The sequence below is a fragment of the Amblyraja radiata genome, chromosome 14, assembly GCF_010909765.2.
Source record: "Amblyraja radiata isolate CabotCenter1 chromosome 14, sAmbRad1.1.pri, whole genome shotgun sequence".
In the NCBI taxonomy this organism is placed as follows: domain Eukaryota; kingdom Metazoa; phylum Chordata; class Chondrichthyes; order Rajiformes; family Rajidae; genus Amblyraja; species Amblyraja radiata.
The window spans coordinates 47889076-47915827 of record NC_045969.1 but is presented as its reverse complement, the minus strand read 5'-3'; the positions used below and the strand labels follow the sequence as shown (position 1 = coordinate 47915827).

The 26752-nt window shown below is 41.9% G+C and overlaps 1 protein-coding gene across 2 annotated transcripts; it reads right to left on the bottom strand.

The window, feature by feature from the left end:
- Window positions 1-270: 270 nt before the first annotated feature.
- Window positions 271-12153, bottom strand: upk1b (uroplakin 1B). 2 transcript variants are annotated; one of them, XM_033033278.1, is made up of 8 exons: window positions 12064-12153; window positions 8894-8970; window positions 7124-7324; window positions 6581-6655; window positions 5659-5781; window positions 3463-3642; window positions 1720-1803; window positions 271-1204 (listed from the first exon to the last, which is right to left on the bottom strand). In XM_033033278.1, exons 2-8 carry the CDS (start codon window positions 8957-8959, stop codon window positions 1154-1156), a joined length of 780 nt encoding a protein of 259 aa, XP_032889169.1. In that variant the 5' UTR covers window positions 8960-8970; window positions 12064-12153; the 3' UTR covers window positions 271-1153. The 2 variants fall into 2 exon arrangements, with proteins under 2 accessions (XP_032889169.1, XP_032889170.1); XM_033033279.1 differs by lacking the exon at window positions 12064-12153 and adding an exon at window positions 11890-11952.
- Between the last annotated feature and the right edge of the window lie 14599 nt (window positions 12154-26752).

Sequence of the window (26752 nt, the reverse complement as noted above, 5' to 3'; positions counted from 1 at the left end):
AAACCTTCCAGTCATAGGAAGACTGTGCAAACTCCACATAGACCGCACCCGAGGTCTGAATTAAACGGGGATCTGCGGCACCAAGGCAGTAGCTCTACCAGCTTTGCCACCGCACTGCCCTTCAAATCTGCCCTCAGAGCATTCAGGACAAGCCTTCACTCAGCTCCATTATGGCTTCATGCTTAATAGGTTGCAAGTCAATTACTGCCCATTGTCATTTTGTACTCTATCATTCTTATTCTCAATTTAAAATTGTGTGAAACTCCATTATCTGAATATTCATAATTTATTAAAAATTAATGCTTCCATACATTAGATACAAAAGCCCTATAATGTATGTATATTACATGCTTAATACACGATTCGTTTACAGGTGGAAAGACGAAGACAATCTCCAAATATACCTGCATTTATTTTCCAAGACAGGTTCATGTGTACTTAGATTTACCTACTATCTCTCTACTCAAGTACATCTCCAGTTACATTCAGCTTACACTGTGTCCAAAACACCAGAATTTCTGCCACTCTTTTTATTGTTCATACAGTTCCACCATTACTTAAAAGTGAAAAGCATTGTGAAAAAACAAGATCAATTTTTGATTAATTAAGGCTAGGAACGTTAAATATGATTTTGTGGAATGGTCAAGGAGCAAGTTCTTTCTAAAACACCTTCAGAAAAGCAGTGTCCACTGTTACCAGTTGACAAACTCTAATCCACCATTCAAGGAGCAACGAAAGGAAGATCTACTCATAAATTAAGGAATGATACCTTTTATAACAATTGTGACTCAGAAATATGGCTGAAACATTTTCTCTTAACAAATAGGCAAGATATAGGTGGGATATATACAATTTTCAACACGTATCATTTGTTCATGGCAGGGTTAGAGGAGAAGTGGGTCAAAATTCATCATTCCATAGAAAAGGGACCACAATATTGCTTGGTAAGAATGCAAGTGGGAATTAGAATCATTTCAAGAGATCTTTCATCAGGCCAAGATGCAGGGGAGAGGTAAAATACATTTTATACAAGAACGGTTACAATTCCCAATACATCATCGGTGCAGTTCAAGTGTGCTCTCCTCAGTATTGCCATGTGGTAGGCAGCTGGAAATCATTGAACTCCATTCTGATGCAAGTCCAACAATGTGATTCAATTATCCAGTATAGCATAGTAGTACATTGTTCCAACAAGGACAAAGAACTGAAACAAGAAAATGTCAGCACGTTATTCCACAATTATTTCAAACTCGTTAATCAAATTAAAGTACAATTACCAGTGATATGAAGCTTTAACAAAACACCAGGGAGAACCATTCCCACTCATCCCTCCAGTTTGTGCAAATGGAATGATCCTTAAAGTACAAATGGAGACTAAAAGCACAAATCATAACCTCCACTCTCATACTCAATTATTGTACTCCATTTTGTAGATTGGTATTATAGACAGGAACAGAGTCTTGACCTAATCCTCCCAACTGAGCATTTGTCAAGTCGTTCTTGGAAGGCAGAGGAATTGCGTTAAGAGCCGAACCAAGTGATGTTTTCTACAGCAGCAATTTGTAAACTCAATAACACAGGTTGAAACAGTCAGTTTAAATTAATGTTGGAAGCAGAACTGGGAAGTAGGGAATAAATTTCACGCCACTTGAAAATTGATGTTTCTATGCACTGCATGCACATACAGTAGAGAATAAAACATTAAAGATAAAGACTTACTGTCCAACAAAGGATGGCAAATCCAAACCATGCTACACCCCAAGCATGTCTATCCATAGGTCCAGCGATGAAATCAAAGCAACCCTAAAAACATTACAAATCAATATTGTTTACTCTACATTAATTTAGTCAAACATGCATTTCATTAATAGAGAATAAGGAGGTCAGAGGTATGTTATTGCATCATGAGATATTTTTGGCTGCACAGTAGCAAACATTGTCGACAGGGGAAATGCCACACAGGCCTGTTTGGTTACAATTTTGGATTTGCTGCTGGCACTCACTCCTTTGTTTAGTTATCGCTTTAAGCAACCCAAAGCCAAATAAACAATTTTGGTATTTTTGTATGCATTTCCAAAAAAGGATTTTCATCTTTATAGTAGTTGATACCAACTGATTACAAATGCAGAAATCAGGATACCATTTACTTTGTCTTACTGAAATGATTATCAAAAGTAGTTTCCACTTGGCATTTACTCATCATTCTCCCCCCCCCCCCCACCCATAAGAAAAAGGGGAAAAAAAGGGGGGGGGGGGAAATCTAGATCTCCGCAACATCAAGATTTTTAATAATCAACAAGGTGGTTTGCTCAGTTCGCCCTATTAAAGGTGCTTTCAATAACATTTGAAATATGGCAAGTCAAGTCAATTCTTCAGTTATACATGCTGTACCCAACAGTTCCAGAATTTTTTTTTTAAATGATTCTGCATGTAAAAGTCTAAATAAGCAGAGAAATCCACCAGGCTCTGCTCTGATGACTAATTATTTCAATCTGAGTCATGCCTCAGTTGACCACACAAAGACCAAGGAATTGTGAAACTTGGCAAGACAATATTTCTGATCAGATAGCATGATTGCTTTTCAAGCCTGTGAATATACATGGTGTAAGAAACCCCCCCCCCCCCCTTCCAATTAGGGGAAAAGTTGTTAACATTGTCATTTCTTTTTTCAGTCAACTACATTGCACACATGCACTTATTTATTGGAGAATAGTATAGCAGTGACAGTCAAGATTACATTTCCCCACAAATCATTTATTACAGACTTTGTTCCCATGCACTCAATGTGCAGAGAACCTTCCATCGCAGGAGTGGTCCACTCAAAGTTCTTGTACACTTGTGCATGAAGTTTGACCTCACCTTCAAAATACCAGTACATTCTATTATCAAGATTGTGTTGGGTTTATCTGCCTCTAAAATCCATGTCAACATTCGAACTGCCTACAAATCATTTCTTGATATGGTAACCAATGGTGTTCTATCAGCTGAAGATAGAGGTTCTCAAACTAGGCCAAATGATGAGGACTAGGGGAAATGAAGATGGTCATGCCTTTGGAAAGTTTGCAGGCAAGAGGGAAGTTGAGGGAGAAGGCAGATGGATGAGAATAAGGTGGTAGAAAACAAGACTGGAGAAAGCAGAGGACTAGAGTAGAGGTGGTGAGGGAGAGGGGCATGGGTCCCAAGAGGGGTCCGAAAGTGTAACCTTTTGTGTCCAAGCAGTAGAGCCTGTTCTCCAACAGTAAACCCGAATACTAATGGAGAAGCCTTGTGACATGACTAGTGGCTGGTGTGTTATGACGATCCAAGCTTAGCGAATATCCAATCAACTCAGTGTTGAAGCAAATCATCTTCCACGGAAGACTGCCCAAGATCAGAATATTCCCAATTGGACTTTGCACTCATTTAATACCACCTCAAATAAAATTCTCAGAAAATAAATAATTTACATTTACACATGTTTACCTGATTATAAACATAGCCAGGAATACCAAGTTTGCAGCCAGTTACATTTAGCATTCGGCCAAATTGGTCCGTGGTACAACACTGTCGAGGCCAGGGGAACTTGGAATCGGAATGTTCTGATCTGAATGCAGAGTTATATTCAATCCAGTCCGGAGGTCCATTTACACCACAACAGTTGTTCTGTAAGAAATGAGATGCGTCACTTTGTTTCCATGTATTGTTAAGAGAAAACCATTTAATTCCTGGCCAGCACTACAATGGTTGCCCATTTAGCTAAATCCCCCAAATCTTCATTGAAACCACAACCTGTTCCAGTGAAGGGCAAAGCTAGCAAGAGTAAGGAATGCTGGATGTCCAGAGATAGAGGTAACAGTTAGAAAAGTGGCAGGGGTCTGATAAAGACTGTTGGGATTATGTGAATCCCAACAAGTATGGGGAATGCAGGACTCTACTTTAGGAAGTCGAAAGGCCCAAATAGGGCACGGATAGCTTTGGATTCTCCTTAATCTTCTCGGCCAAAGATATTTTAAGTATATTAAGGGAAAAAAATAACAGAGTGAATAAGCCCCCTCACGGACCAAATCGGACATTTTTTGGGAAGCCTCAGGGTGAGGATCACAGTGAATATTTCACCTGATTTTACCACAGAAAGACACAAAGACCAGTGAACTTGCAGAAGGTATTTGGGAATATCCACATTACAGTAGAGGCGCTGGATGCCCTAAAATATGAAGCTAGATAAATCTCAGGACTTCAGGTATAGCCAAGAACTCTGAGAAATAGTAGGAATTCTGGCTGAGATATACAGGTATGTATCATTGGTAGCAAGAAGTGGCTGAAGACTGGAGTGACTATAACTTCAACTTTATTTAAGGGATGCGAACAAACCTAGGAAGTATAGACCAGCAAGTCTGACACCTGCAATAAGTAAGTTACAGAGGGGATTCAAAAGAATAAGATAAACAAGCATTGGGAAAGACAGGTTGATTAGGGATAGGCAGCACAGTTTTGTGCTTTGCAGATTGTCTCATGAATTAGACTTGCTTTTTTGGAAGCAAGTAAGATTGATGAGGGCAGACAGAGTCTACATGGACTTCAGCAAAGCCTTCGATAAGGTTGGGCATGATCAGCTGTTCTGGAATGTCAAGTCATACGTGATCCAAGCAGAGCTAGCTAATTGGATACAGAATTGATTTGACAGCAAGCACAGATGGTAGATTTTTTTTTTGGACTGGAGTCCCATGACTTGTGGCATTCCAGTGATTGGTGCTAGGCCTATTGTTGTTTGTCATCTATAACAATTTGGACGAGAATGCACAAGGCATGGTTAGTAAGTTTGCAGGTGACAAACCAGGCCAGGACCTTCACTGCAAACAGTAGGGCCCAATGGTTTGTTGTAGAACAGGAGGAGTTAGGAGTAAAAGTAGTTCCTCAAAAGTGGCACCACAGGTAGACAGGGTGGTAAAGGACACTTTTGGGACATGGCCTTTCATCAATCAGGGAAATGAGTATAGAAGTTGAGAATTATGTTACAATTGTACAAGACATAGGTGCAGCAGTGCATGGAGTAATGTGTTCAGTTTTGTTCACTCTGCTTTTGGAAAGATGCAATTAAACTGTAAATGGTGCAGAAAAAAAAAATTAAGGGCGTGACCAGGACTCAAGGGATGCATTATGGGGATAGGTTGGGCTGGATAGAACTTTATTCGTTGGAGTGCAGAATATAAAGGGCGATCATATAGAGATGTATAAAATCTAAGCGGAATAGATATGATTATGGAACAATCTTTTTCCCAGGGTAGGCGAGTCAAGAACCATGGGGCATAGGTTAAAGGAGAGTGTGGAAAGATTTAATAGGAACCAGAGGGGCAACTTTTTCCACACAGGAGGCAGTGAGTTTATGAAAAGTCTGCCAGAGGAAGAGGTTGAGGCAGATACAAAACATTTAAATGCTTTTGGACATGTACACAAATAGAAAAGGTTTAGAAAGGTATGGGCCAAATGCAAACAAATGGGACTAGCAAAGATAAGCATTTTTGATCAGCATAGAGTCAGATCAAAGAGCCTATTTCCATGCTCAATTACTCCATAGCACAGCTCTGTGAACTGCTATCCTCAGTGCTTCAATTACTCCACGAAAGCAGCACTTAAATAGCTACTCCATTAATAATCTTCCCACCTCTCCCGTTTACTTACATCAAACATGACGCGATTCCAAGCATTTGTAAGGCCGGGAATGGTTCTGATTTCAGCTTCAGTCTGTGGATCTGGCTTAGCATACAACTGCAACATTTGTTTGAGGAAGAAATTCGGAACAAACTATGGGAAAACAAATGGATTACATTACATATTCCAATTAATGATTAAAAATTACATATCCAAATCTAAAATAATGTTCTTCCCCTCCTATCTAATCCAAGAATAATTCTTAACCAAAAAGGCAACAACAATAATATTTGACGTCTGAAGAGTGGTTTAACTCTTCAATGTTAACTTAATTTAGACACTGAAGAAAATTTCAATAGTTTCTTTCATTCAAGGTTTGAAAACTTCTTAAATTATCAATTGCTAAATTAAATATGTATAAATAAAAGCAATGAGTTGTGTTAAGCCATAGATGGAACTGAAATGGATTTATGAAAAGATTAGAATGGAGACATCTATATATTGCAGCAAGGGTGGATTGATTTATTGTCAATAATCAGAGTTAAACAACCTTTAAAATCACACCACAGGATACCACATACAAGTTTCTGGAAGGGTATGCAAATTGAATATTATTTTTATTTTCCTAGAAGCTCTCTATTTGCCAGGCTTCGCCAGCATTGTGCTTTTCGGTTGCTACTATTTTATAGTGAATAAGTTATAGAACCTCACTTTAGATTCATTGCTGCCCATTTGTGGGTTTTTTTAAATACATGGCAAGAGTAAATCTTATTGATACTCAATGTGCCATTATCACAGCATTGTTATTCCCACAGAATATTCAACATATTGCAAATTATATAAAATTAAAACATATTGGGTGCAATATGCTGCACGTCAGACAGAACTGCGTCATGAAGCCAAATTCTTATTTACTAATGATAATGGTATGAACCCTTGAGCGATTACTTACAAAGTCTCTTTGTGTTGCAGCTGTGATACAAGAGGCAGCTTCAAATATGTAGACAATTAGCATCAATATTAGGTACTGAAACAGAACAAAGATTAATTAAGCACAGTGGTTACACAGTAATAAATACTTATTTGGTACTCAATTTCCTGAATGTTTCCTGGTCAACAGAATTGCTGTTGATTAGCCAGTGGACTAGTACTTCAGCATAATTGGGCATTCTGGGGACCTTCAAGCCATCTCGTGGCATTTTCATTACCCAAATAGTATGCGGGTGTTTAATTGTTTAATTGAATTCATCACTGAGGAAGAAATGCAAGAGACTTAATTTATCTGGAATGCAACTATGGTCCTTCCACAATTAGAAAATAATTCTTCAATTTGAACAATTTATAAACTAGGCAATTTTTTTAATTAAAAACCAAAACCAGAAGAATTTCCAAAAAAGTATGTTGTTTTAGTTACCGTCCAGACTCGTTTCTTTTACGTGGGACGGCGTACCACATTATAAAAGCAAAAGCAAACTTAAGCGGAGTTTAAACTTACTGTCAAAATAACTTTCTTGGCCGATTTCATGATTCCAAATATACCAACAATGCTCAGCAAAAACAGACAAAAGCCAACAAAAAGTCCGATCCATGCAGCAGCAAAAATGTCACTATTATCAGTAGCTGCAAGGAAGGGCCAGAGGTTATGCTGATCCGAAACATGGAAGATGCATTCAGCTGTCAATGCAAGGCCACTTAACTGCAAAATACAAGTAAAGGGTTAATTAGAAAGAGCTGTCATTACTAAGCTAAGAACAGTTTCAAATTAATAAACAGCATGAATCCCATTTAGCAAACAACATTGCCCAAAAAAGAAAATCACCTTCCCCAAATGACATGGTCAAAAAAAGCTTATCTGAGAGAGGAATTATATTTTTCACCCAGATTACAGCCACTGCCAGCTCTGGCAACTTCCTCAAGATAGATGTCTACACTTGCCAAAATCAGAATTTCAGATTGAAAGAAAATTCAAGTATTAGTAGAAAATTAAAAAGGGAAAGAAATGTTGGAATATTAATATTGTTCTGGGGAATGTTGACAGAATCTGGGAACAACAGACTTAAATTAGCAATATTTTTGAACTGTAGATTGGGGGGTTCCGAGGAAAAAATTAAATTAAATTGTTCAGGTCAACGGCATCTGAAGTATTAATAATTTTCCACCGATGTTCCGTGTGAAGGAACTTGTGAAATATTAAACTGCCTAATGGATTTTGCTTTGCATCATGATCACCTTGGTTGCTATGATGCATGAAGATCCAACATTAATTGTACTTATGTAGCAAGTACCAGAAATTGGGAAATCATCCCCAATCTTTAATCACAGGACTGCTTCTCTGTACTAACACCATGTCCTTCAATATCTAGTTGCCCATGTCTCAGAGATACTTAGGACCCGAGTAAACTGTTGCACAGACAGCAAATTAAATGTGTATGAAGGAACTGAAGATGCTGGTTTAAACCGAAGATAGACACAAAATGGTGGAGTAACTCAGCAGGGCAGGCAGCATCTCTGGAGAGAAGGAATGAGTGATGTTTCGGGTCAAGACCCTTCTTCAGACCACTTGGACCAGAGATGCTGCTTTTCCTGCTGAGTTACTGCAGCATTGTGTCTTTCAACAGCAAATTAAAACCTATTTAGCTTAAATAAAATAACAGAACCCATTTAGCCAAGTACATGCAGGTGGTTACTATAAAGTACAGCTTAAATCTTACTGTATCAGTCATCAGCAATTTCTAAGACAGTTGGTCTTTGGTAGATGGTGAGATAACAGTAAACACTACCCTGGGACATGACTAGTCACCAGAACAAGATTCAAGAGTTTATTGTCATGTGTCCCAGATAAGACAATATATATACACATACATATACACACACAGAAATAATCAGATAAAGTGCAATGGGCTATTAATGTTCAGAGTTTTGTTTGAGTTGAGTTTAATAGCCTGATGGCTGTGGGGAAGTAGTTATTCCTGAACCTGGATGTTGCAGATTTCAGGCTCCTGTACCTGCTACCTGAAGGCAGCGGGTAGATGAGTGTGTCCAGGATGGTGTGGATCCTTGATGATACAACACCAGGTCTTACAGCAAACTTGGAATCAATCTGCCAATGGAAGCCTACACTCCATAAGAAATGTCACAACCCAAAGGCACACCATTGGCAAATCTGTCAGTAGAAATTCTGATCCATAGCGAAGTTTGTTATTATGGTGATATTCAATTGATAAGTGAGTACTATGAACACAAATGCAAATCCAAGTTAACTCACCATGATGACTACATTTCCAAAAATGAGTAGTCCTTGGACAACCCTCACTCCCGTACTTTTAGTCATTTTCTAATCACCTAGGAAAAAAAAGAAATAAAATGAATCCTTCCTTCTGCTACAAACAATTATAGCAAGGATCATGGTATAGAATGTAACCAAAAACAGAGAGGCTGGTCTTCCAAAATGTAGCTGCTTCACAGATTGGCATGCATTGTCAATCTTTAGTCTTTTATCTGTTAGCAATAAAGTTTTGAAAAATTACCCTCTCGAGGAGAAAATTCACATCTAGACTAGTTACTTGTATTAATCTTCACCCGTCCCGAATCGCGGGGTTTAAATTGGCCCGTCGCAGGGCCTTGCATCGCCCGGTGCGGCTTAATCGGCCGCTGGACTTACCAACGCCCGCCGGGGGCTTTAACATCAGGAGCCTCGATGCGGGAGAAGAAAAAAGAACAGGGAAGAGATACGACTTTTGCCTTCCATCACAGTGAGGAGGTGTTTGGGGATTCACTGTGATGGATGTTTGTGTGAAAATGTGCCAAGTGTGTGTTATGTTTATTTTATTGTTATGACTGCAGGGAGCGAAATTTCGTTCAAACTTCTGTCTGTTTGAATGACAATAAAAAGGCTATTTGTATTGTATATTGTATTTGTAATAAATCACAAAGTTTCAAAAACTGGATATTGGTATTCATATCTATAGTTTTGCAAGTGCACACTAAAGATAGCTTAGCAAACATAACCATATAGAAAAGAACCAGGACTCGTTCAATCCTACAAATAATGTAACTTCATTTAGAAACGGAGTTATTTAAGAAATGCCACATTTACAGTATGGTAAACGCAACAATACCGCAGAGGGCCAGTAATGTGATGCTTTTCCTGGAGCAACAGCCCTGCATGGTAGACAATCTAACACTAGCTAATTAGGACATCACTAATTCTTTATTAAAGACTGCATGTATTTGTATCAAAAATGTAACCCTCAAGCTTCTGCATGAATAAGTGAGGGGTTTCTTGATAGCTGTGACACACAGAACACCCAACTAGAATCCAGTCAGCAGTTCATTAGTAAGTAAGTAAATTGGCCAAGTATTCACATACAAGGAATTTGCCTTAGTACTCCACCCACAAGTAATATTAATAATAATAAGACATTAATGATAAAACAACATTGATCAAGCATGTGAACCAACAAAATACCAGATCAAAGGGAGGCTACAGATTTTTGGCTGTCGAGTAGAGCAACTACTCGTGGATAAAAACTGTTTTTATGTCTGGCTGTGGCAGCTTTGACAATCCGGAGTCGCCTTCCAGAGGGAAGTGATTCAAAGAGTTTGCGGCCAGGGTGAGAGGGATCAGAGATGATCTTGCCCGCTCGCTTCCTGGCCCTTGCAGTGTACAGTTCATCAATGGAGGGAAGGTTGCAGCCAATAATCTTCTCTGCTGATCAGACGATTCGCTACAGCCTCCAGGTGTCGTGCTTGGTGACCGAGCCAAACCAGACCATGATGGAGAAGGTGACAACAGACTCTACGATGGCCGTGTAGAATTGGACCATCATTGCCCGTGGCAGATTATCCACTATTCTACATAGAAGTGGGTACCTGAAAAAGGTCAGCTAGCATTAAAGTAAAATACAATAACAGAGATACAGGACATGTATCTCTGTTATTGTATTTTGTATTAATATTGTATTATTGTATTAATATGTAAAAGAATATGTGATTGTGTTTATAGTTTGTTTGGTTGTTTGTCTTTTTGCACAAAGTCGGTGAGCATTGCCACTTTTCATTTCACTGCACATCTCGTATGTGTATGTGACGAATAAACTTGACTTCACTTTCAGCAACCACCAACACCTTCAGAAAAAGAAGCTTCAAACAAAAATCTGGGAACTCAGTTCAACCATCATCCAGTTCATAAAATCACAACTGCCATTAGACAAGATATTGATATTTTGGAGACCATATCATTCCTTTCCAATGTGGAACATGAATGGTAAACATGCAGATAAACATTCCACCACCCCCTTCCCTGCACACTGGTTGGTTTTCTCAAGAGAGTCTGCAGGCGATGCCAAAACAGGGTGTGAGCAACAGGTTTAACGACATTCTTAAAGAGATGAAATGCAACATTCCAAGTTAACAGCTTGAGGGGCAACAGTAAACAACGTCACTAACACACCCATTTAATTATCACGTCCCTGTATTACACAAGGGAGGGGAGGAGGGGGGGGGGGGGGGGGGGGGGGTACATGGTTTGATCTTAAAAATGTTCGTCCAAATTCCGCGTTCCCCAAATCTCTCGTCACAGTGACAACCCGAGATGCAGTCTCGACACACCCAATGGGTGCCATCGACTTCACCCGTCACATGCTGCAGGAGTGAGCCGGGACGAGATTTTGCATTAAAAAGGTGGAGTGGCAATCCTAACTAAAACACAAAACACAAAACACGAACGAGTCGGGCAAAAGTAAGAAAAACGTTCACAGTGTTCAAACCACACCTCGTCAGCTGATGTTGCCAGAGTTTCATTGTACCTAATTTCGCATGAAGTATCCTCACACAACACACAAAGCTGGACTGCTCCCACCCCCAACATTATACACTACACGCGGATACAATGTACAGGTGGCTGGGGGGGGGGGGGGGAAGAGAGAGTCATCCAAAGAGACAGGCGCCAAAAGTATTCCTTCCTAGCATTACACTGGACGCTATTTGGTTTAGGGCTGGTTAAAAGCAAAACACCTGGTTTGTCTCCTCTCTCGAGTGTAGAACATGAACTACATTCATTCACCCCCAGCGCCTAAAGAATACCTCCAGTTTAAATTCCATTTGGAATATTTTGGACCAAGAAACCAAGAAAACCTACTTTTGTTCTGCTTCCCTCCCCAGTACTAGAGAAGCACATTGTACCCCCCTCTCCTACCAATACCCGAGCACCAGTAACTCCTGTCCCCAGTATCTGAACACCAGCAACTCTGTCCCCAGTACCCGAACACCAGCAACTCTGTCCCCAGTATCTGAACACCAGCAACTCTGTCCCCAGTATCTGAACACCAGTAACTTTGTCCCCAGTATCTGAACACCAGTAACTTTGTCCCCAGTATCTGAACACCAGTAACTTTGTCCCCAGTATCTGAACACCAGCAACTCTGTCCCCAGTACCTGAACACGACCAGCAGCAGTGACAACTCCTGTCCTCTCCGCTCACAGACTGCTCCGGGAGGGGCCGCGCTCACAGCTTTATAGGTCAGGTCAGCTGAGCACCTGCGCTCTGCAGCCGCCCCACCCGCCACATCTCAGCGCACCCACCCTGCTTCTCGGAGAAGAGTGGCCTTTCCGGAATCACCGCCCTTTTAGATGGGTAATTCCAGCAATTCTTGATTAGTCCGGGTGTCAGGGGGTTATGGGGAGGAGGCAGGAGAATAGGGTTGAGAGGGAGAGATAGATCAGGCAGAGTAGACCTGATGGGCCGAATGGCCTAATTCTGCTCCCAGGAGTGATGAATATAAATTGTATTCATCAGTTGTACTTCAGATTGCCAATGCTCATGGTATTCTGCTTTCAACTAGTTGCGATTTCTTTTTGGATCAAAATCGTTTATGATTTTGCTGCCTTCTGGACTCTTGACTGCACTGTTATTAAAGAAAAGCCCCAAACTGCTGGAAATACTCAGTGGGCAACAGAGAAATGTAGCACAGAAACGGACCTACAGCCCGTCCGCACTAACCATTAACACTAATGTGTATTAATCCATTTTTTATATTCTTCTCCCATTCTTATCAATTTCCCCTACCTCAGATTCTCCCATTCACCTACACTTTATAATGGCAAATTAACCGATTCACTCGCACTTCTTTGTGATGTGGGAAGAAAATGCAGCATTCGGGGGTGGGCCACCTGCAAACTCCACACAGACAGCATTCAAGGTCAAGACTGAACCCAGGACTGTGACACTGTGAGGAGGTGGCTTTACAAGCTGTGCCACCTACAAACTTTTTTGTAGCATCTGTGGAAAGTAAAAATGTTTTATGGTGTTAACCATCCACCTGATTTTCTTCCTCTCCACAGATGCTGTCTGACCCAATGAGTATATCTAGCATTATTTGTTTTATGGTAGACAAAAGTGCTGGAGAAACTCAGCGGGTGCAGCAGCATCTATGGAACGATGGAAATAGGTAACATTTCGGGCCAAAATCCTTCTTCAGACTGATGTAGGGTGGGGGGGTGGGGGGGATGGGGAGAAGAAAGGAAAAAGGAAGAGGAGGAGTCCGAGGGCTGAGGGAGAGCTGAGAAGGGGAGGAGACAGCAAAGGCTAATGGAAATTGGTGAATTCAATGTTTATGCCACTAGGGTGCAGACTGCCCAAGCGGAATAAGAGGTGTTGCTCCTCCAATTTCCGGTGGTGCTCACTGTGGCCATGGAGGAGGCCCAGGACAGAGAGGTCGGATTCGGAATGGGAGGGGGAGTTGAAGTGCTGAGCCACCGGGAGATCAGGTTGATTAATGCGGACCGAGCGGAGGTGTTCGGCTAAAACGATTGCCAAGCCTACGCTTAGTCTCACCGATGTAGATCAGCTGACATCTAGAGCAGCGGATGCAATAGATGAGGTTGGAGGAGATGCAGGTGAACCTCTGTCGCACCTGGAACGACTGCTTGGGTCCTTGAATGGAGTTGAGGGGGGAGGTAAAGCGACAGGTGTAGCACCTCTTGCGGTTGCAAGGGAAAGTGCCTGGGGAGGGGGTGGTGCGGGAGGGAAGGGAAGAATTGACAAGGGAGTTACGGAGGGAGCGATCTTTGTGGAAAGCAGACAGAGAGGGAGATGGGAAGATGTGGCGAGTGGTGGGGTCACGTTGGCGGTGGCGAAAATGACGGAGGACTATTTGTTGTACGTGATGGCTGGTGGGGTGAAAGGTGAGGACTCTGCCCTTGTTGCGAGTGGGGAGATGGGGAGAGAGAGCAGAGTTACTACGAGTCTACGCGGCATCTGCTCCTAGGATGAGGTGTTCCACACCAGGGCATCGGAAATGTCATCATTCTTCAGGGAACGGGGGCTCCCCTCCCCTACTATAGATGAGGCTCTCACCAGGGTCTCTTCCATACCCCATAACATACCCCATTCCACATCATTAGGATGTGCCTTTGGTTGTGTATTTATAATTTGAACCTGTGAAAATGTAAAAGATATCAAACATCAAATAGGAATTTTGGAAAGTAACACAGAATATGGTAGTACAGAATCACATAGAAATCCTAATGAGTTTGTATTTGTGGCATATTCAACAGAGGAGGAAATCTTCCCATTGCTCGGCAAGTCCTGGTTTGTTCTGAGAAAGCTGATCTCAAACAGCATCGATAGGTCACAACCATTACTCTGAGAGCAACTAATCAAGGAGGAGAACAATGTCTTACTTATGTATAGGAAGGAACTGCTGATGCTGGTTTAAACCTAAGATAGACACAAAAAGCTGGAGTAACTCAGCAGGACAGGCAGCATCTCTGGAGAGAAGGGTGATGTTTCGGGTCGAGACCCTTCTTCAGACCTCAGAATGTCTTTTGTATATTTCATAGCAATGTCAGATGGCAATGCACTGAAATGGGCAATCCAAATAATAGGTTTCAATAGTCTTCTAGGAATGCCCTGTAGAAAATAAGATGATACTCCAACTCTCTACTTCCTGGTCAAATAATGAACAATTTATCAGCTTGCACCCATCAATATTAGCATGTGCATTCAGTAAATAACTTAAGAATGCTATCGATAAAGTTATCACCTAACTAATCGATCACTGATCATGAATTTAACACCGCCCACCATGTTCTTTTCCCACGACCATTGGTTAACTTTTGGTCACTCTCATGTGTTATCACAGCAACAGAGGCTGATTGATTTATTCATCAAACACGGGGGAAGGCAGATGGATAGAGAAGCATGTAAAGAGGGAAAGAAGAATCAAAGAGAGGAGAATATGAAGAGTAAGATGACAGAGGGAGGGAGAAGAAAGATAACATTTGGGCAAAGGAAGTGAGAAGAGGAGGAAGTGAGAACCATGAGGTCAGGAAAGCAAGAGGAAGTGGGGTGTGAGTGAGGGAAAGTAAACGGAAAGAGTAAAGGCAGGGGAAAGGTACCAGGAAGCAAACACAATGTTTAGAGGTGAAATTCTTCATTATTGAAGATTAGTTTGTTCAGAAGATAGACACAAAAAGTTGGAGTAACTCAGCGGGACAGGCAGCATCTCTGGAGAGAAGGAATGGGTGACGTTTCGGGTCGAGACCCTTCTTCAGACTGGTTAGGGATAAAGGAAACGAGAGATAGAGATGGTGATGTGGAGAGAAAAAGAACATTGAATGAAAGATATGCACAAAAGTAATGATGATAAAGGAACCAGGCCATTGTAAGCTGTTTGTCGGGTGAAAATGAGAAGCTAGTGCGACTTTGGTTGTGGAGGGATAGAGAGAGAGGGAATGCCGGGGCTGCCTGAAGTGAGAGAAATCAATTTTCATACGACTGGGCTGTAAGATGCCCAAGCAAAATATGAGATGCTGTTCTTCCAATTAGCGTTTAGCCTCACTCTGACAATGGAGGAGACCTAGGACAGAAAGGTCTGTGTAGGAATGGGAAGGAGAATTAAAGTGTCCAGAAACAGGGAGATCAGGTTGGTTCAAGCGGGCTGATCGTCCAGTCTGCGTTTGGTCTCCCCGATGTATAAGAGTCCACATCTCGAACAACGGATACAGTAGATGAGGTTGGAGGAGGTGCAAGTGAACCTCTGAATAACCTGAAAGGACTGTTGTGGTCCCTTGACAGAGTCGAGGGAGGAGGTATAGCGACAGGTGTTGCATCTTCTGCGGTTGCAGGGGAAGGTGCCTGGGGAGGAGGTGGTTTGGGTGTGAAGTGATGAGTTAGCCAGGGAGTTGCGGAGGGAACTGTCTCTGCGGAAGGCGGAAAGAGGTGGAGATGGGAAAATGTGGCTAGTGTTATAGACAATAGACAACAGATGCAGGAGTGGGCCATTTGGCTCTTCGAGCCAGCACCTCCATTCACTGTGATCATGGCTGATCATCCATAATCAGTACCCCGTTCCTGCCTTTTCCCCATATCCCCATATCTTCAAGAGCTCTATCTAACTCTCTCTTGAAAGCATCCAGAGAATTGGCCTCCACTGCCTTCTGAGGTAGAGAATTCCACAGATTTACAACCCTCTGTGTGAAAAAGTTTTTCCTCATCTACTTTCTAAATGGCTACCCCTTATTCTTAAATTATGGCCCCTGGTTCTGAACCCCCCCCCCCCCCCCCCCAACATCGGGACCATGTTTCCTGCATCTAGCACGTCCAAACCCTTAATAATCTTATATGTTTCAATAAGATACCCTCTCATCCTTCTAAATTCCAGAGTATACAAGCCCAGCCGCTCCATTCTATCAACATATGACAGCCCCACCATCCCGGGAATTAACCTCGTGAACCTACGCTGCACTCCCTCAATATCGAGAATGTCCTTCCTCAAATTTGGAGACCAAATCTGCACACAATACTCCAGGTGTGGGCTCATTAGGGCCCTGTACAACTGCAGAAGGACCTCTTTGCTCCTATACTCAACTCCTCTTGTTCTGAAGACCAACATGCCATTCGCTTTCTTCACTGCCTGCTGAACCTGCATGCTTACTTTCAGTGACTGATGAACAAGGACCCCCAAATCTTGTACTTCCCCTTTTCCCAATTTGACAGCATCAGATAATAATCTGCCTTCCTGTTTTTAACCACCAAAGTGGATAACCTCACATTTATCCACATTAAACTGCCTGCCATGCATCTGCCCACTCACCCAACCTGTCCATGTCAACTTGCATCCTCATAGCATCCTCCTCACAGTTCACACGGCCACCCAGCTTTGTGTCATCTGCAATTTTGCTAATTACTTTTAATCCCTTCATCTAAATCATTAATATGTATTGTAAATAGCTGCAATCCAGCACCGTGCCTTGCGGTACCCCAGTGTCTGCCATTCTGAAAGGGACCCGTTAATCCCTACTCTTTGTTTCCTGTCTGCCAACCAATTTTCCATCCATGTCAGTACCCTACTCCCAATATAATGTGCTCTAATTTTGCCCATTAATCTCCTATGTGCTTTCTGAAAGTCCAGGTACACTACGTCCACTGGCTCTCCCTTGTCCATTTTCCCAGTTACATCCTCAAAATATTCCAGAAGATTAGTCAAGCATGATTTCTTCTTCGTAAATCCATGCTGACTCAGACCGATCCTGTTACTGCTATCCGAATGTGCCGCTATTTCATCTTTTATGATTGATTCCAGCTTCTTCCCCAACACCGATGTCAGGCTAACTGGTCTATTTTCTCTCTCCCTGTTTTCTTTCTCCTGCCTTTCTTAAAGAGTGGGATAACATTAGCCACCCTCCAATCCACAGGAACTGATCCTGAATCTATAGAACATTTGAAAATGATCGGCCTTCAGTCCCATCAGTCTACCCAACACAATTTCCTGCCTAATGTGAATTTCCTTAGGTTCCTCCATCACCCTAGATCCTCTGGCCACTGGTACATCAGGGCGATTGTTTGTGTCTTCCTTAGTAAAGACAGATCCAAAGTACTTGTTCAACCTTTCCTTGTTCCCCATAATAAATTCACCTGTTTGAGTCTTCAAGGGACCCGTTGGAGGTGGCGGATGTTTTGGAGGATTATGTGCTGATGGGGTGGAAAGGAAGGACTAAGGGGAGGGGGAGTAAGGACGGAGCTGCAGGGTACTGAGGAGACACACATGAGGGCCTCATCGATGATGGGAGAGGGGAATTCCCGTTCCCTAAAGCATGAGGACAACTCGGAGATCGTTCAATTCAGTTCAGTGGGAAAGCAAGGGAGGTTGGGGATATGAGATGGTGGTTGCCTGGGGTAGAAGTCCAGGTAAATTGCAGGAAAAGAGGCCACAATGCTGATGGAGGATGTAAAGTGTAAATATCAGTTCCAAAAAGGAAAATATGTTATATATGGTGTGGCCCAAGGGAGCATGCTCGGGCTATTAAGCAGGCAAGAAATAGGGAGGTGGGTCTGGGCATGGAATACACAAGAACTTGTGGCCCAGATGAGCAGTAAGGTGAGTGAATCCAGCATTATACTAATGTAGGATCCACTGATGGAGACAGTTGGATGTTCAGCTCCCACTGGACGTTATACATTCAAAAAATTCATTCAAGTTTGCGAGAAATCCAGAGTGCTAAAAAAAATAAAAAATGTACAAATAAGCTGTAGGGAATATTATGCATGGTGTGCAGTGGCTGAAAATGATAACGAATGTAGCACAGTCACATTCAGCAGCATGTTGTGACAGACAACAGAAGGTTGGGGGAATTTAGAGTGAAGAGATTTAACTCTTCTGAATGCGAAGATTTGATTAATATGTAATATAATAGTGTTTAATATACTTACAGATTTGGATTTGATTGGATGGATTATGCACAATGTATTTGAATTTTGATCTTGAATGCATCAACAGAATATGGAAGTGGTGGGCAAATATTTCTTGCAGTTCCCTATACAGTCTAAAATGATGCACTGTCTTCCCACTTCACAGCACCATGGTGTGATATACTTACTGTACTGCATCAGATAATATTGTAATTCAGTTTTGTGTACTGAAGACAATAAAATTCAGCTGTAGAAGCTAAAAAGCTTTCGACAAGGTCCCTCATTTTAGAATGATCTAGAAGATTAAGGCAACCTAGAAACTTGGTAGGTTGGATTCAAAATTGACTTGGCCATGGAGGATACAGCCTAGTGGTGAGGTGGTGTCATTTTTACCTGGAGAACCTTGACTAGAAAAGACCTCTGTTGTTTGTGATTTTATATATGGTTTAAATAAATGGTTTGGATGAAAATGTCGATGGATTGATTAGTAATTTTGCAGAGCCACAAAAATGGAAGAATTGTGAATAATGAGGAAAATTGTCAAAGGATTCAGCAGGACCTAGGCCAGTTGGAAATATGGGCAGAGAAATGGTAGATGGATTTTAATCTGGACAAAGGTGGGGTGTTACATGTTCGGAGGTGGGATTTTAGAGGAAACTAAACAGTAAATGGTAGGACACTTGGGGACATAGATGTAAGAAGGAATCTTGTGGGTAAGTCCATAGCTACCTCAAAGTGATACCACAAGTAGATAGACTATTAAAGAAGGAATATGGCATACTTCATCGGTCAGGGTGATGAGTATAAGCAGTGGGAAATCATGTTGCTGTATTATATACAGTAACTTTGGTTAGGCTTCATTTGAGGTATTATGTGCAGTCCTCTTCATAATACTATAGAAAAGATATGGAGGGTATGGAGAGGATGCTGAAGAGCTTCACCAGGGTGAAGGCCGGATTAAAGGGTATTAGCTATTAGGAAGGGTCACACAAATATAGATTAATTTATCTGATGCATCAGAGGCTGATGGATGACCTGAAATTCAGTTCTAAAACCGTCTACAAGTTTGCAGATGGTGGGCTGGATCATGAGCAATAACAAGATAGAGCACAGGAAGGATATAGGGAATGTAGTAATATGGTGTCAAGATAACCTCTCCCTCAATGGTAGCAAGATGAAGGAGCTAGTTATTGACTTCAGGAAGCGTAGTGGAGTACATGCCCCAATCAGCATCAATGGTACCATAGTGGAAATGGTTGAGAGCTTCAAGTTCCTTGGAGATAATGTAAGCATTGACCCGTCATGAACCAACCACGTTGATGCAACAGCTAAGAGGGCACCCCGATGGCTCTACTTCCTGAGGAGACTGACAAAATTCGGCACGTCTCTAATGCCACTTACAAACTTCTACAGATGAACTGTACAAAGCAAATTGTCAGGTTGCATCATAGCTTGGTTTGGGAACAGCTCTGCCCAAAGCCTGCAAGAAATTGCAGAGAGTTGTAGATTAGCAAGTACTTCACATAGACCAGACCTTCCACCATTGACTCCATCTACACTTCACGCTGCCTGGGAAGAGCAGCTAACATAATTAAAGATTTGTCCCATTCTCCCATTGGGCAGAAGATACAAAAGCTTGAAAGCACGTAGCACCAGACTCAGGAACGGCTTCTTTGCCTCTTTATCAGCTCCTGAATGGTCTTTCCATAAGCTATGGCACTGCCTGATTCACCTTTCCCCATTGCAGACATTGGATTTTGTCTATGAAACTGATGTGCCACAATGCTGCAAAATATATTCTGCACTCTGTATCTTCCCCTTTGCTCTACCTATTGTATTTGAGTCTGACTTGATTTTATTCATGTATAGTATTATCTGATCTGATTGGATACCAGGCAAAACAAAATGTTTCACTGTACCTCAGTACACGTGACAATAATCATACTAAACCTAAAGTCTACAAATTTATGTGAGGCATACATAGGGTAAGTTTAGGGATAAGGGGGAAGTCTTTTAGGACTGAGATGAGAAAATCATTTTTTACACAGAGAGTGGTGAATCTGTGGAATTCTCTGCCACAGAAGATAGTTGAGGCCAGTTCATTGGCTATATTTAAGAGGGAGTTAGATGTGGCCCTTGTGGCTAAAGGGATCAGAGGGTATGGAGCGAAGGCAGGTACAGGATACTGAGTTGGATGATCAGCCATGATCATATTGAATGGCGGTGCAGGCTCGAAGGGCCGAATGGCCTACTCCTGCACCTATTTTCTATGTTTCTATGGTAGAGTCAGAGTTTTTTCTCCAGTGTGCAAATGTTAATTACCAGAGGGCAGGGCTTTATCATGAGGAGAGGGAGTGTAGTTAAGAGGGATTTTTTTTTACAGAGTGCTGAATGCCTGGAATGAGCTGCCAGGGGAAATGGTGGATAGAAATACAAAGGCAATGCTTTAGAGACATTAAGACCAGCACCTGAACAAGCTAGGAATGAAGGGATAAGACCACGTACAAGCAGATATGCAGTTTAAATTGGCATCATAGGCAGAGAACCTGTTCTTCTGCTACAATGTTCTATGTTCTATGACTCCCTATAAAACACTTGCCCTCAGTTGCAGGACTGAGAGCCAAGACAATGAGAGCACAAAATACTGAGCTGTTCCACAGTGACACTCGATGGCCACAATCAGTAAATACATGCAACTCAGGAACAACGGAGGAGCTCAGGGGGTCAGGCTGCCTGTCGAGGGAATGGACAGGCGACATTTTAGGTCAGGATCCTTCTTCAGACGTGAAACGATGTCTGTCCATTTCCTTCACAGATGCAGCTCGACCCGTTGAATTCCTCCAGCTCTTTGTGTTTTGATATTAAACTTAATAGGCCATCACCTTGTGAAATCTCTCTCTTTTCCATTCTCCACAGATGCTGCCTCTCCTGTTGACTGTTTTATCGACATTTCTTTGTTTTTATACACACTTCCAGCACCTGAATTATTTTAATTTGAATGTTTATCAGTTGTTTTAGCACAACAATTTTCATGACACTTCATAATCCTGTACTCAAGCAAGAAGTACACTTTAATAACATATTTTAAATTGTATTTGAAATGAAGTAACCCATTCAATGACTCTTATAAAAATAATAATTACACACTGTAGGGCCTGATGCCAGATAGGTTATATACAGCCAGCATCAACATTATTCTGGGTCGGATAATGGGTTCCCAATTTAATCCACAATCTCAGAACATCAGTGTTATTGTGCATTTTTAATCTTCCCATTTCCCAAACAAGACTGCCCATCCAAACCATTTTTGTGAAGTAGAAAGCATTTGATCCCATGTAAATTAATTTTGTACAGAACCTATGATGAAATGTGAAAGTAGACTTTCATCTCATCATCTTGATAAAGGACCTAACTCAGCTGGAGGTGAAAGGAACTTATGCTAGTCTTATATATCACATAGAACCTTGCATACAGAGCAAGATGAGAACATTTATAAAACAGTGCATAGCACTAAATAATCAATTTAGCTCAGTATGTCTGGTGCGGTGCTGGCTCGAGGGGCCGAATGGCCTCCTCCTGCACCTATTTTCTATGTCAATGCTGGGTCTTTGTATTAGTTATGATTAGTTCCACATCTCTGTCCCTTTGTTCATAATCCTGGGTGTTCTTTGTTCTCATCAATTAAATTATATGAATCATTTTTATTGCCATTTCAGCTAATGCACTTCTGATCTTGTCAGCTTACTAATGACAACAGTTTTCCATATCTCCCCCCCTACTATGAACTACATCGGTGAGTTTTGTAATATCTGCAAAGTTTTTAGGTTTAGGTTTAGTATTGTCACACATTGAGGTACAGTGAAAAGCTTTGTTTTGTATGCTACCCAAATAGTTCAAATATATCTTACATAGATACAATCAGTTTAAACTCAATAATACAATAAATGGAGCAAAGGGGAAGATAGAGTGCAGAATATAGTTCTCAGCATTGTGGGCATCAGTTCCTTAAATAAAGTCCAACGTCATCATTGGGGTAGAGATGCCGCACAGTACTCTAGCTTATCTAAATTTTCTCATTAAATGAAAGAAAAAAAGGCTATTATTTTGTAAGAATTGTACAATTTGAAAAAAAAAATCTAAATTCATTGACAGGAAATCCACAGTAGCTAATTCACTACAAATTTGCATATATATTAATTTCATATTTGCTAAAAGAGTAAGTACTTTTCTGTTTAAGAACAACTACATTTGCACAGTTTACTCTTTCAACCACTGGTAAACATTCAGGGAAAATCAACATATCCATTGAAATATTTAAGTAAAATATTAAGAATCCCAGCCGACAGATCCGACCTCCTGATCTGATCAATCAGCAAGCTAGTTAATCAGAGATCAGCAGCAGTCACAGATACCACAGGCAGAAGAGGCCAAGTAAGCAATTGAATCCATTCCAGATTGCCAACTGGAAAGATTGGTTTGTGACGGCACAAAATGATCTTGGAAATCACATGTTGAGTACTAATTTTATTCAAATACATTGAATAAGTATTGATTCTCCAATTAAACTCTTAATACAAGGACATAAGAACACTGTGTGCACTATGCACAAGCTTTAATCATATAATTGCTTGGAATGTATGGAAGTGATTGAGTGTGATATTCTTCATTGCAATCACATGGAATGTGCTCTGTTCGGAGCTACTTGGTTAGATGGGGTAGTTAGCCCCCAACAGAGCAAAACTACCTACATATTGTAAATATAACAAGCAGTGAGGCTGACGTACAAGGCACAGGGAGATACCAATATAGACAATATTTCAGGTGCCAGGAATAGAAACTCCTGTTTCATCATCTTAAGTCTCCAAGATGATTGGCATCTGCTGTATAGTATGTAACCTTGCCAGGTGTACAGGAGCCTCAAGGATGGTTTAAGACCAATTGAAAGGGGAATGCTGGGTATTTTTTCCTTTCTGCTTTTACCCCTTACAAATAATACAATAGGTATTCCTCACAGATACAGGAATCTATGCATCACATCTCAAAATATTTGGTGGGAGGTCCATTTGAAGCCTAGAACTATAGAGATAATTAGGCAGTATTTGCTGTGGAATTGGCTAATGCAAGCACCAATTCTCCAATACTCACCAGCCCAACAACTTAAATTCCGGACTTTGAAAATATCTGATTATTAATTCACCAAATAATTTAAAAGATTTAGATAATACTAGACTAAGTGGGACCCGTTGGGTCCCATGTTCACACGGGAGGGCTGGTCCCCCGACGCAATATTCACCTCTCCACCAATTCCAATATTGGTGGCCAGTGGGGGGGCTTTCTGGAGCGCTGGTATGGGTTCTTGGGGTGGCAGCTCAGTCCCTCAAGCCTGATCTGCTGGCAGCTCACTCACGGCTGGTGGGCTGGCAGTTGACTCCATTTCAATTCCATTTCAAGCAGGTTGCAAGGCCACCAAATTAAAATCTATGTTCCTACCATTTCAAGCAGGGTGCAAGGCCACCAAATTCAAGTGCCGTTTCCTACCACTTCAAGCAGGGTGCAAGGCCACCAAATTCAAGTGCAGTTTCATACCACTTCAAGCTGGATCCAAGGCCACCAAATTCAAGTACAGTTTCATACCACTTTCAGCAGGGTGCAAGGCCACCAAATTCAAGTACAGTTTCATACCACTTCAAGCAGGATGCAAGGCCGCCAAATTCAAGTGCAGTTTCATTCCACTTCAAGCAGGGTGCAAGGCCAACAAATTCAAGTGCAGTTTCATTCCATTTCAAGCAGGGTGCAAGGCCACCAAATTCAAATGCAGCTTCATACCATTTCATGCAGGGTGAAACCACCATAAAACCACACAAAACACCAAACTCACAATTCAGTAGACATTCAGTGTGTTCAGTTGATTCACAGCTCAGACAGAGTCGTGACCTCTCTCCCCCCCATCATGCAGAGACTGAGCCACACCCACACTTCCGGGTTTTATAACCCCTCCCCCTTTCCAGCGGAAAAGGTGTGGCTTTCATGGCGTGATTGACAGGAGAGAGATTCTCAACATTTTTAAAACACTAATAACACTTTTATTTTTCATTGATGGGAAGAATTCTCTGCACCTGCTCAGCGGAGGGGGACTGAGTAAGATGGCCAAAACTCACAGCCGTAAGTGGTAGCGTTTTATCTAAAATCAATATAGAGTGCAAACATGAAGTAAGTGCATTTGCAGTAGTGCCTTTTAACTTCAAGCCAAGCACCCAAGCCACCATTTGCAGTAAGTAGTGCCTTTCAACTTCAAGCCAAAGCATCCAAGCCACCATTTGCAGTAAGTAGTGCCATTCAACTTCAGGCCAAAGCACCCAAGCCACCATTTGCAGTAAGTAGTGCCTTTCAACTTCAAGCCACCATTTGCAGTAAGTAGTGCCTTTCAACTTCATGCCACCATTTGCAGTAAGTAGTGCCTTTCAACTTCAAGCCAATGCACCCACGCCACCATTTGCAGTAAGTAGTGCCTTTCAACTTCAAGCCAAAGCACCCAAGCCGCCATTTGCAGTAAGTAGTGCCTTTCAACTTCAAGCCAAAGTACCCAAGCCAACATTTGTAGTAAGTAGTGCCTTTCAACTTCATGACACCATTTGCAGTAAGTAGTGCCTATCACCTTCAAGCCAAAGCAACCAATCCATCATTTGCAGTGAGAAGTGCCTTTCAACTTCAAGCCAAATCACCCAAGCCACCATTTGCAGTAAGTAGTGCCTTTCAACTTCAGGCCAAAGCACCCAAGTCACCATTTGCAGTAAGTAGTGCCTTTCAACTTCAAGCAAAGCACCCAAGCCACCATTTGCAGTAAGTACTGCCTTTCAACGTCATGCCACCATTTGCAGTAAGTAGTGCCTTTCAACTTCAAGCCAATGCACCCACGCCACCATTTGCAGTAAGTAGTGCCTTTCAACTTCAAGCCAAAGCACCCAAGCCGCCATTTGCAGTAAGTAGTGCCTTTCAACTTCAAGCCAAAGTACCCAAGCCAACATTTGTAGTAAGTAGTGCCTTTCAACTTCATGACACCATTTGCAGTAAGTAGTGCCTATCACCTTCAAGCCAAAGCAACCAAGCCATCATTTGCAGTGAGGTGCCTTTCAACTTCAAGCCAAATCACCCAAGCCACCATTTGCAGTAATTAGTGCCTTTCAACCAGGCCAAAGCACCCAAGCCACCATTTGCAGTAAGTAGTGCCTTTCAACTTCAAGCCAAAGCACCCAAGCCACCATTTGCAGTAAGTAGTGCCTTTCAACTTCAAGCAAAGCACCCAAGCCACCATTTGCAGTAAGTAGTGCCTTTCAACTTCAAGCAAAGCACCCAAGCCACCATTTGCAGTAAGTAGTGCCTTTCAACTTCATGCCACCATTTGCAGTAAGAAGTTCCTTACACCTTCAAGCCAAAGCACCCAAGCCACCATTTGCAGTAAGAAGTGCCTTTCAACTTCAAGCCAAATCACCCGCCACCATTTGCAGTAAGTAGTCCCTTTCAACTTCAAGCCAAAGCACCCAAGCCACCATTTGCAGTAATTAGTGCCTTTCAACTTCAAGCAAAGCACCCAAGCCACCATTTGCAGTAAGTAGTGACTTTCAATTTCAAGCCAATGCACCCACACCACCATTTGCAGTAAGTAGTGCCTTTCAACTTCAAGCCAAAGCACCCAAGCCACCATTTGCAGCAAGTAGTGCCTTTCAACTTCAAGCCAAAGCACTCAAGCCACCATTTGCAGTAAGTAGTGTCTTTCAACTTCAAGCCAAAGCACCCACACCACCATTTGCAGTAAGTACTGCCTTTCAACCTCAAGCCAAAGCACCAAAGCCACCATTTGCAGTAAGTAGTGCCTTTCAACTTCAAGCCAAAGCACCTGCCACCATTTGCAGTAAGTAGTGCCTTTCAACTTCATGCCACCATTTGCAGTAAGTAGAGCCTTTCAACTTCAAGCCAAAGCACCCACACCACCATTTGCAGTAAGTACTGCCTTTCAACCTCAAGCCAAAGCACCAAAGCCACCATTTGCAGTAAGTAGTGCCTTTCAACTTCAAGCCAAAGCACCCAAGCCACCATTTGCAGTAAGTAGTGCCTTTCAACGTCAAGCCAAAGCACCCGAACAACCATTTGCAGGCAGTGCCTTTTTATTTCAAACAAACCATATTTTCATTTTCAAACCACATTAAGGGGACTCACAGTTGTGTAGACATTTGTTCAGTGTTGTTCAGAGAGAAGTGACCCTTGGCTTCATCCATCTTGCAGCGACTGAGTGAGGCACACCACTTCCTGGTTTTATAGTCCCTCCCCCTCCCTCCAGCCGGGGCAGCAGAGAGAATGGTGAATTTCTTTAAAACATTAATATCGCTCTGGTTTGTCATCGATGGGAAAAATCCGCCGCACCCGTAAGGCGGAGGG